The sequence below is a fragment of the Vombatus ursinus genome, unplaced genomic scaffold, assembly GCF_900497805.2.
Source record: "Vombatus ursinus unplaced genomic scaffold, bare-nosed wombat genome assembly UNPS02014848.1, whole genome shotgun sequence".
Lineage (NCBI taxonomy): Eukaryota > Metazoa > Chordata > Mammalia > Diprotodontia > Vombatidae > Vombatus > Vombatus ursinus.
The window spans coordinates 1,441,849-1,454,023 of record NW_020954626.1 but is presented as its reverse complement, the minus strand read 5'-3'; the positions used below and the strand labels follow the sequence as shown (position 1 = coordinate 1,454,023).

At 39.8% G+C, this 12,175-nt stretch overlaps 1 protein-coding gene across 1 annotated transcript in view; it reads right to left on the bottom strand.

Moving 5' to 3' along the window:
• The window catches only part of SLC27A2 (solute carrier family 27 member 2), a 66,975-nt gene that overhangs the window by 31,125 nt on the left and 23,675 nt on the right, over positions 1-12,175 (bottom strand). Inside the window, exons 2-3 of the mRNA XM_027840853.1 lie at positions 10,863-11,072; positions 1,078-1,236 (exon numbers count right to left, since the gene is read on the bottom strand). Of these exons, the coding sequence (XP_027696654.1) occupies positions 1,078-1,236; positions 10,863-11,072 (369 nt within the window). The remainder of the gene's footprint in view (positions 1-1,077; positions 1,237-10,862; positions 11,073-12,175) is intronic.

Here is a 12,175-nt window from a genome sequence, read left to right as displayed (position 1 = left end):
TGCCTCAGTTTCCTCATCTGTAAAGTGAACTGGAGATGGAAATGGCAAACTGATCCAGTATCTTTGTCAAGAAATCACCAAAGGGGTCACATAGATTCAGAAATGACTGAACAACAATACTAGAAACAGAAGGATAAGAAAAATTGAGAACCCTTTGTTTTTGTTTCAGGAGGGTACATAAGACTTGATTAGCCACTTTCTCCTGTCAGAGACAACAGGGGACAATGCCAATACCAGGAGTTCAAGGTTTATGAAGAATTTTACAGCTTACAAAGCTCTTTCCCCTCAATGACCCTATGAAGTAGGTAACACATGTATCATTGCCCCCCAATTTACAGATTTGTAAACTGAGCCTTAGAAGGGTAAAGGGACTTGCCCCAAGGTCACATATCTAATAAGCAGCAGAACTAGAGCTCAGACCAAGAACACTGAATTGGAAGTCAGTTGTTTAACAACACTGGTCAAATTGCTTCCTTTCTGTGCCTTGGTTTCCTCCTTTGTTAAATGGAGAGGTGGGACTAGATGATTTCTATCATCCCTTCCAATTCCAAATCCTTATGATGGTGGTTCTCAAATTTCTTTTTGCTCTCAACACAGTATTTCTGCCATGAGGAATTCTGGCACACTGAATCTTTAAGTTGGCACAAATAAAGGTATTTGGGCAGTTGGGTCTCCGTGCCCCTCACTTGCCTAGGCCTTGGGATTCTTCTGCCTTTTCTTGCCTGTCTTCCACTTTGTCATCCTCTTTCTTTATTTCCCTAGAACTTGAATCAGAGAAAGCACTTTGGAGTCTCCATGGTTAGAGTCATCATGACCACCTCAACACCAATCCAGGGGGAAAAATGGCTGGTAAACTGCAATTGGGGATGGAGATTGAGGAAGGTGGAAGTCTTGGGTTTCCTAGGCACACCTAAGTGAAACTCACAACACACCCTTTGAGATTAACTTTTTTATGATTTATGATCTGACCCTCGTCTCAGTAATCTTTCTATTAAACCGCAAGCCCTTTTATGTTAGTTCTTTTGAGGTGTAGGTGTTGACTGAACCCTAACACTTGATGAAAAGTACAGAGCTTACCTTTTAAAATGCATCCATGTAATCCAATCAAGAGGGCAGCACTGTGATACAAGGGCAGCGAAGTATAGATCACATCCTCTGAAGTGACATTGCTTGCTTGGAATATGCCAGTGGCATACCATATGCGCCGATGATTGATCACGGCAGCTTTGGGGAGACCTTTGCAAAGACACAGCAGAAAGACTGAATAGGCTGAGGGAACCCAACTGCAAACATATCATAATTCACATATATAGTGCTTTAAGATTTGCAAAGCACTTTCCTCATAACAATCCTGTGAGGAGGTAGGTGCATGTAGTAACAGATGATATTTATATAGCATTTAATGTTTGCAAAGTACATTCTATACCGTATCTCATTTGATCTTCATTATAACGCATTGAGGGCAGCTGGATGGTTCAGTGAATAGAACACTGAACCTGGAGTAAAGAAGACCTGAGTTCAAATGTGACCTCAGCACAACAGAATCAGAAAATAGGAAGGGACTGGATTATAAAGAGCTTTCAATGCTAAACAGAAGAGTTTATATTTGATCCTGGAGGTAACAGGGAGTTGCAAGTGGGGGAGTGGGAAGCAGGCAAGGGGTACGGGAGGTAGCAAACACAGTAAGATGTACGCTTTAGAAGACTTGGCAAACATACCCAAGTCTCCTCATTCTTCAAAAACTTTCATCAGACTATTTCATCAAAGTTACCAAGGAGTTATTAACTGCCCAATCTGATGGTCTTTTCTCATCCTTCTCAACCTTGTTGTTAAGTCTTTTTTCAGTCATGCCTGCCTCTTTTGACACACAATATCCCTAATGAGTGCTCCTTTGGCCTCTACTCTACAAAAGTTTTTATGTAAGTTATTTTCCCATAAAAAAACATAAAAACTGGTGAGGTTTCTAGGCCAGCCTACAGCAGTCTATTTAATTGATAATGTATGTGAAATGTAGGATTGTGCTATAGAACCTAACCACCCTATGGGAACAAAGTTCTATTAGAAAATGCATTTTCTACTAATTAGAGTTCGAGTTTGGAACTCTGTCTCCCTGACTACTCCCTCCATCTGTAAGCCATGCTCTTTTTTTTGGGCAAAGATACTGGAGTGATTGGCCATTTCCTTCTCCAGCACATTTGGCAGATGAGGAAACTGAGGCAAACAGGGTTAAATGACTTGCCCAGGGTCACATAGTTAGTAAGTGTCTGAGGCCAGATTTGAACTCAGGAAGATGAGTCTTCCTGACTCCAGACCCAGCATTCTACCTCTTGTGCCACTCAGCTGTCCCCTTCTCAACTTATCTGTAGCATTTAATACTGATGACTCATAGTTTTCTCCTGGATACCCCCTCCTCTCTGGGTTTTTGTGTCTCTTATCTCTCCTGGTTCTCCTCCAACTTGTCTGACTGCTTCTTCTCAGTTTCCTTTGCTGGTTCATTACCCAAATCATATCTGCAAGCTGTGAGTATTCCTCAGGCTCTGACCCCCCACTTTTCTCTATAGTCTTTCTCGATGACCTCATCAATTCCTATGTGTTTAATTATCATCTCTATGACCATGATTTCCAGGCCTGCTCTCTCCCCTGAGACACAATACTTCATCACTAGTTTTCTGTTGGCTATTTCAAACTAGATGAACCAGAAACTCCTCAGACTCACTATGTCCCTATTCAATCAACTCCAGTGTATTCCCATTGCCTCTAGAATCAAACATAAATTCTACTGCTTAGTTTCTCTTTCCAGCCTCAGTGGACTTTACTCTCCTCCCCCACTCTGCGATCCAGCCAGACTAGCTTCTCTTGTCCTCACGTACAAACCACACTCCATCTCTGTGCCTCATCATTTGCTCTCCCCAATTCCTGGAATGCTCTCCCTTCTCCCTTCTGCCTCATAAAGTCTTTTTTTCTTAAGACACAGATCAAGTACCACCTTCTACAGGAAACTCTAACAATCAAGGATGACCCAAAGATAAATGGGCCACCATAGGAATGAATGAGTTCCCCCACCCCAACCTTTCAGGAGAAGCTGAACAAACACTTGTTAAGCGCATTGTGTGGGGGGAGGGGAGGGGAATTCCCATTTAGGTATGGGTTGGACTGTATGACCTGTGAGGTTCAATGCTGAGGTTCTGTTAGGTTTTGCACTGAAATTCAGTCTTTTGTGCCCTGACCTGCAGTTTTCCATACAATGTCTGAGTGAGAAAAGGAAGGCAAGTGGGCAGAAGGACGTAGGGCGGGGAGTTTTTTTAATCACAAATTTATCCTCAGGAAAAGGAAATAGTAGGACCTGACCCGAAGAACCAGAAAAGAAAGGAAAGGGAAAACAATAAAACTGAGGAGCTAGTCTAGGAGAAGGAAAGGGTTTTGTGGGTTGATATAGTCAGTAGGCCCTGCTGAATCAACTCCATATCCCCATAGAGTCATGGATTACAGGTGGAGGGACTAGTCAGAGAGACAGAGTTCCAAACTTGAACTCCAATTAGTAGAAAATGCATTTTCCAATAGAACTTTTGTTCCCATAGGGCAATTAGTTTCCACAGCACAATACTACATTTCAGATACATTATCAATTAAATAGACTGTTGTAGGCTAGCCTAGAAACCTCACCAGTTTTTATGGGAAAACAACTTACATAAAAACCTTTGTAGAGTAGAGGCCAAAGGAGCACTCATTTGGGATACTATGTATGTGGAGGGGAGGAGAATTCCTGTTTAGGGAGGAGAATTCCTGTTTAGGTGTGGGTTTGTAGGTTGGGAACAAAATGCACTTCAAAAACAACTCAAAGTTCATATCCTTCCTGGCAGAGTCAACTGTCTCACCTTAGTGTAACTCATGTGTCAACTGGGTCTCTCACATGACTGATGGGTATAATTTTTTTTAAGTGGTAGTGGTGGCAGAGAGAAAGAAGGGACAGATTTCACAAGATCTCTTTGGCTATGTCCCCACCCAAGGAAAACCTTGGAAACATCAGTATCTGGACTTGTTTTGCTCTCCCTAAAAGGGCCCCTCGGCTTTCCTTGTAAGCACTCAGGCTAACAAGACATCAAATATAGTACTGGTTTTATTTAACCCAACAAAAAATGCAGAATAGGCTTGTACTGGAACCCCTTGTCAATTAGAAAAACTCTCTCTTCCCTTTACTACAGGGACTTGCATAATCCTGTTTACTTTTGGTACTAAATTAGGTGGCTCAGGGTCACAAAGTGAGTTCGTCTTTCTGCTTGTACTTGAATAGTTAACATGAAGAGATAAATCCAAATTGTTCCATATACAGGGTGTTCTAAAAGTCCTGATGTAGTTTTTAATCTATGAAAGGTTATAAATGTACTTCAACATAGTGATATATATATACATGTATGTATATATATATACGTGTATGTTTGTGTGTGTGTGTCTATGTCCACCCATCTGTCTCTATCTCTCTATCCATCTATCTATAAACATAACCCCACAGACATATTTGGAGAGAGCAAGTAGTAGGGTCAGTAGCCAAACTTCAAGGGATTGAAAAGAAAGTGGGTGGTAAGTAAACAGGCAGCTAGGGTAGACAATCATTTTAAGGTTTTTGACAATCAAAGAGTAAGGAGACCTAGGACATAGTATTGAGGGGATGGAAATAATGAAGGGTGCAGTTTTAGAGAAACCTAGGAAGTCTCATATAAACCGATGTGAGCAGGACCAAGATAACAATTCATACAATTACAGCAATATTGTAAAGTCAAACAACTTTGAAAGACTTCATAGGAACTCTGATCAACACAGTGACTAACCATGATTCTAGAGGACTCATGATGAAACATACTATTCGTCTCCTAACACAGAAGTGATAGATTCAGAATGCACATTGTGACAAATCTTTTTCTGGGATGTGGCCAATGCAGAAATTTGTTTTGTTTGGCTATACGTTTTTGTAATAGGGGTTTTGTTTTTCTTTCTTTCTCAAGGGTGTGATAGTGGTGAGGGAGAGAAGGCAGATTCTTGTTGACTGACAAAAATAAAATTTAATTAAAAAAAAGAACGTAAGCTCCGTGAGGTCAAGGATTGTTTTTGTCTTTCTTTGTATCTCCCAGAACTTAGCATAGTGCCTGGCATATAGTAAGGGTGTAATAAATGCTTGTTGACTGACTGGCAAACTGTAGGAAACAGGAAGGGAGAGGCTCAAGGGTACTGGTAAAGGGGTTGACTTTGGCAAGGAAGGACCAACTTTTCTTCAGAGACAAGAGTAAGTGAGGAGAGGGCTGGTGAAGTGTTTTGAGGTATGGAGTGGGGGAGAGGAAGCAGCTTTCAAAAGATAAAGTGAGTGGGCAAGTAAGTCATGTCTCCATTTAATTTTTGTCCCATTCCCTCTTATTCACAGAGGATTTCTGGGACATGTAGGTAGGAAGATATCTGCTTCCAAATGTGAGGGGACACATGGTCTCTGAGGAGGATGGAGTTTCCAAGCTGCATGTAGGACCATCTACTTTACAAATATCCACCGTTCCCAAAGAGCACCAAGGAACTAGGACCAGAAAAAGATGTTAAAATGGTGACAGAGTTCTAATGGAGAGGGCCAAACATGAGGATCTTGCCCTTATAAATCCTAGAGGGATATATATAGCAGAGAATGGCTAGGACCCCAGGCTTAGTACGACTCTGGCCAGATGTTAGACACCAGATTGTATGCCAAACTGATTACGATTTCAGATACCAAATCTACTGTATCATCTGTTCTTGTTTTACTTCTGATATATCTTTTGCGTATATTTTATCACTTGCCTTTCTGGGATATAATTACTGAGTTGGTACCATTTGTTAATTCAGTCCAGTCCCTGGGAATACAGATATATGGACTTTAACTAACTGCCTTAGCACAGTGGCTGGTACATAATGCATGGTTAATAAATGTTTATTGACTGCCACTACCACCCCATCCTCAGCTCCTTGGTGTTTGGGGAAGGATCAGCACACCAGTGCTGTCTTCTATCATCAAAAGACCCTATAGGATGGAGACTCCAATCAATTGGTACCTCTGGATAGCAAATGTTGACTTCTTCCATTCTTTCTAGTGATTTGGAGTCACTGTCTCCTGGGAGGAAACCTCTCCTTCCCCTTTCACACTCATTTTTTTCCTGGCTCCATTCCTGACTCCATGCACTTCTCTATCTCTACACTAGCAGGCTTCTCAATCTAAATATGCTTCTAAGGAAATGCCCAGACTAGCCATGCTTATTTCTCTCTCAGATCCATTTCTAACTCTTTGGATTCTTCCACTATCTCTTCTCCGTCAGCACTACCTTGCTGTTTTTCAGCTACCTTTTCTGTGTTATTTTTCCTTTTTAGGCTATAAACTCTTTGTGGTTAGGGACTGTCTTTTTTTCATATATATTTGTATCTCCGGTGCTTAGCATAGTGCCTGGCACATACTAAGTGTTTAATAAATGCTCTATCAATATATCTATTTATTGATCAATCTATCTGTCTCTCTGTATATCTACTGACCTACTTCACTTCATACTCTTGTTCTCATCCAGCTCAATCTTTCTTCAACCTGGTCCCATTTCTCTTTCCTTCTATTGTTCCCTGAAGAACTGGTGCTTGATGATTAACAAACTTCCTTTCATCCTCAAGATTTTCTTTTGTATGTCCTTGAACCTTCTATTATTCACAGAAGCCTGGTTCCCTCCAGGAAGTAGTCTATCTTTGGTTATTCTCACTCTGCAATGCTGATTGTTTTTTCTCCCATGGTATTGCCTGATCCCCTAGGCCAGGAAGAGGAAGTGACATACTTCTTGTTGCCTACAGCAATTTCCAGACCCTCCCTCTGCCACCATAATTCAGCAACTTCTCTTCCTATAAGAGCTTGCTCCATCCATCTATATCTGTGATTTCCTGGCTTCAAGATAGCCTTTCCCCTTCCTTCCTTCCTTCCTTCCTTCCTTCCTTCCTTCCTTCCTTCCTTCCATCCATCCATCTAATGGGGTCACATAGCTAGTAAGTGTCTGAGGCCACATTTGAACTCAGGGCCTCATGATTCCAGGGCCAGTGCTCTATCCACTGCAGCACTTAGCTTCCCCCCTTTCTCCTTTCTTGAAGATTTTAATACCTGGTTCACAATCTTTCTCTCTCTCTCCAACTGATCCCTTTCTATACATTTAGGGACTTCAATATAAATATTGGTTGTCCCTTCAAACACACTAGCATGCTAGTGCTTCAATCTGCTATGGGGGGCAGGGGGAAGGGAACAAAAGCACCTACTATATGCAAGGCACTGTTCTAAGTGCTATACAAATACGATCTCATTTTGTCTTCACAACAACCCTGAGAGGTAGGCGTTATTATTTATTATTTACATTACATATTTATTATTTATTATCTTTATTTTGAAGAGACTGAGGCAGACAGAAGTTAAGTAACTTGTCCAGGACCACACAGCTGGAAATGTCTTATGTTAAATTTGAACTCAGGTCTTCTGGTCTCTAGGTCCAATGTGCCATCCGCTGTACCACCTAGTTGCCTGTGACCTTTACTTGTGACTCCACCTCAGCCACTCATAGTGTTGGTCATGTTGTAGATACATCATCACTAATAACTATGTCACCTTCATAATTTTAGAACTCTGAATTTATCATTCTGATCATAATCTCCCATATTTTCATTTCTCTGTCTCATGTCACCCAAACCTATTCTTTGTCTCACTAGAGCCTCCTTCCATTTCTCACTGTGCTCCTGGTTAATGACCCTTATTCTGGCCTTATTTTCTTATCTTCATGGTTTTCACCCTGTAAGTTACTAGATTCAGTAATATAATGTGTTGTATTTTAGACCTTTTGCCCTCAAGTCATTCAAATTTTGCCAATATTCATTTGGTTGTTGTAGCTGTCAAGGGCTCTTCAATTCAATTCAATTCAGTAACATTTTGAGGCACAAGTCAAGACATCACTCATACTCCAACAGCAATCTACTATTGGTCCTCTTTGAAAATGAAGGAGGAACAACAATTCAATACCAGTTATCAAGCGCTGATGACACCAGACACTGTCCTACACACTGGCAACACAAAAACAGAAATAGAGTAGTCCCTGCTTTCAAGGAACTTACGTATACAGGTGACAACTTGAAGGAAAGCCTGTAAAGTTGCATTTTCCTCTATTAATATTAATTTTTTTAAAAAATAGTAAACAAATAGAAAACCATACTGAGGTTGTGTGATTGGTACTCGTTATGTTTCATGGCCGCAAATCATAGAACACCACAATCTCTGAAAAAAGTTTGCAACCCATGTTGACTTGTGTGCAAGAAATGCGATCAAATATATTTTCTAGGAAATGGAGGTGGCTAATCATGTATTTCGAGCCTGACAGCTGAAATGGTATCTGTACAGTATCAGAAGATCTAAAGAAAGGCTGCTATAGTGCATTGGGTAGTGGATTTATGAGAGGATAGAAACAAGGGTCAAACAGGGTAAGAAGATGTAGATGTAGATGGGTTGCAATCTGCACCACCAGAAAGAGTGCCTACATTCATGAAACCATGGTTCCATTATTGAGATATTAAGGTATGAAGGCACAAATATTTGAAAGACCTATAATTTCATCAGGGTACCAACTTGTCTGGCACTTAGTACAGGCTGTCCCATCCGTGGAATGAACACCCTTCTCACTTCTGTCTCTTAGAATCTCTAGCTTCCTTCAGAATTTAGCTCAAACACTAACTCCTACAGGAAGTCTTTCTTGATTCCTCCCTCTCCCAACTGCTAGCGCCTCCCCAGTGAAATTACCTTGCATTTATTTTAGTGTACACACTATCTCCTCCTCCAGAATGTACACAGAGCTCCTTGGGGAAGGACTGTTTCATTTTTGCCTTGGGATCCACAACTCCTAAGAGAGCGTGTAGCACACACTGCTCAGCAGATAAATGCTTGTTAATTGGTAGTAGATAAGTCATAGGGAGTTACCTGAGACATATAGTCAGTCAATAGTCACTTATGAAGCGCTTACGACATGCCAGGCACAGTGCTAATATAGAGGTTAAGTAACTTGCCTAGCGTCACACAGTTGGTAAATAAAAGTGGGATTTGAGTATAGGTCTTCATAACTTCAAGCTTAGTAATCTATCTGTTCCATTACACTGCTTCTACATATATGGAAATAAATATGTATGGAAATAATACATGTAGAAAAACATAGACACTGATCTATTTACATAATACAAAACCATTTGATCATTTAAAAGCAAACAATATATTTGATCAACATTTAAAATGATTAAAGTGGCTAGATCAAATACTCTGATATCCTAATGGGGGACGGAGGGAGACAACAAGCATTTATTAAGTACCTACTGTGTGTGTCAGGCACTGTTCTAAATGCTTTACAAATATCATCTCATTTTATCTTCACAATAACCTTGGGAGGTAAGTGCTGTTATCACCCTTATTTTGAAGAAATTGAGGCAGACTGAAGTTATAACAATCCAACAAGAAGTACAAGAGACACAACCTTAATACCATACTTTAGGGTGAGGGTTCTTAACCATTTTTTTTTGTGTTATGGACCCTTTTGACAGTGTAGCAAAGCCTATGGAGCCCTTCTCATAATAATGATTTTTTAAAAATTCATAATTGAGGAAAATGCTAAATTTTAGTGAAAGGTTAGTGAAAATAAAGACATAATTTTATCCAAGTTCATGGACCTTCTGAAAAGTTTATGGGCTCCGGGTTAAGTAACTGTTTCAGAGAAAATTTTACTACAGCAAAACATCTTACAAAAATGACAAGTTGCCAACATTCTAGTATGAGTGTAGGGATGGGTCCATAAAGAGGAAATGACTCTGAATGGATGTAAAAAGCTAGAATTATAGTCCTTAAGGAGGCACCAAATTTTCTGATACCCTTTCCTTTGATGCCCTCCATAGAAAGCTTCTCAGGCTCCATAGCTGGCAGAAGTGACCTGGCTTATACTATGAACCCTGTAGGAACAGGGTGAAGGATCAAAAATCTCTAAGACTCTATGGACCCAGGGCTATCCTCAGATTTGAGTCTGGATCAGGGCAGGCTCAGAAACCCTGCCACTTCAGCTCTGGGTTCTGACTTATTAAGGGAATTCTAAGAAGATGAATGGTTTTGAGTGGTGGGGGATGGGATAAATTCAATTACACAGTATAATTTATCCCAGGTCCTAAATCCCTACAAAGATGGCCCCATTCTCAGAGCTTTCCAAAGTTGCCCTAGGGTCCAGGGCAATTCTAATTTGGCTAGTAGGCAGGAAAAAAAAGAAAGAAAGAAATGTCTAAATTTAGAAGGGAGGTTATTGAGCTCTCAGGATTTTAGGGAGTGATTTTACAACCTTAAACCAAGGGTTTTTTTCTAGTATAACTTTTTTGAATTTAGCCCAAGTTCTTCTAGTTTTGCTATTATTTTGTTTGTCTACATATTATTTATTATTATTGTTCTGGATGTGGGACTTGTATAGTCATTAAAATAACAAAAACCCTGCCAACTATTAATTTACTCCATAACTGATTTCATTCATCATCATTTGATTCAAAAAATAAATATTTTTATAGTTATCAGCTAACTCTTAATCTGTACCGTTCCAGGAAGGGTAATGAAATATATGGCATATGTGAAACAAGCTTTTCTTTTGTAGGAGGCTAAATGGGATCAGGTTATGAAATAAGATCTGTTATAGGCAAAGCATTCATTGTCTCATCAGCTTTTCCAAAGAAGGAGAAAACCATCATCTTAACCCCATATTCAGCTCCCATTGAAGAGTTTGTTCAGAACTTGTTAGCTATCATCATTATGATCATCGTTCTTTATTTACCTGTGGTCCCAGAAGTATAGATGTACAAGGCAGGAGTTGAAAAATCAACATCTGACCTCCAAGACTCTGGGATGGGTTCATCAGAAGTTTCGTCCAATTTGTCAAGCAGGGAGTCAACACCATCTGTGGTAGAAGTTCTACTCAGATAATAGACAGACACATCATCTTGCTTCAGGGTTGACAACACATCTTCAATGGCTGCTTGTAGATCTTTATTAAGTAAGAAAAAGAAATCAATTAGTCAATGAAGGTCTTATGAGGATAAGAAGTTATTAGATAGTTTTGCTCCTGATTTAAATTCTTCTAAATGTAAAAATTAACAATATATGTGCATATAACCTTGGGATAAGGGATGCCCTATATTTCCACTTCATCTAAGGGGTCCATTATTTGTGGATTAGTGACTCTGGATGTTAGTGTTTGAAAAACACAACAGATGGTCAAGCTGGTTGAAATTTGCATTCCTCACAGAGAGTAACAAGTAGACCTAGGGATGAATGCCAAGGGGAAAAAATGTGGTTGGCACATTTTTTATTTTTATGACCAGTGGAAATTTGAAAATGCTCTGAAAAACAATCTAGTTATTCCCAGGTGTCCCACTGCAACAAAGGTGTATGTCCCCCAAATGAAAAGAAAATCCTAAAGGAGAAGAGGGACAAATTTATTTGAGATGGCAGAAAAAAGGTAAAGGTTGCTTATAAATGACTACTACCATACAAATCCAGCAACCCTCAGAAATAGATATTAACATTTTTATGAACAGGATTTTTCTTTTTACTGAACATGTGATGGCTTTTTCATTTCTGGAACTTCTGCCCTTAGGTCTTTGCCACCCTGATTGGTGAGTGCTTCTCTATACACTGGTCCACTATACACTGGTCATCTTCCCCTTCTCGGCCCAGCTGCCCTAAAGGTAACTACCTCCACCATATCCCTTTTCAACTCTGGAGCTATAATCAAATAAATATTGTAATTTCTTTTCTTTTCTATCATAGGTAGTATGGTGTAATGAGTAGAGTGCTAGACTTTGAAGTAGGATGGTCAGGGTTCAAGTCTCTCTTTGGAGACTAGCTGTGTGACCCTGGGCAGGTCAGTTAACTTCAGACTCAAAGCTTCCTTCTAGCTCTAAATCTAATATATTATAATTGTGTCATATTGAATTGTTCTATCACATGTCATATCTATGACATTAAGGAAACAATGGATCCATTATTGAAATGCTAAAGTACTGGGACACAAATCCTTAAAAGTTCTTTGATTTTGTCAGTGTACCAACCTGTCTGGCACTTAGTACAGATTATCTTTTCTTTGCC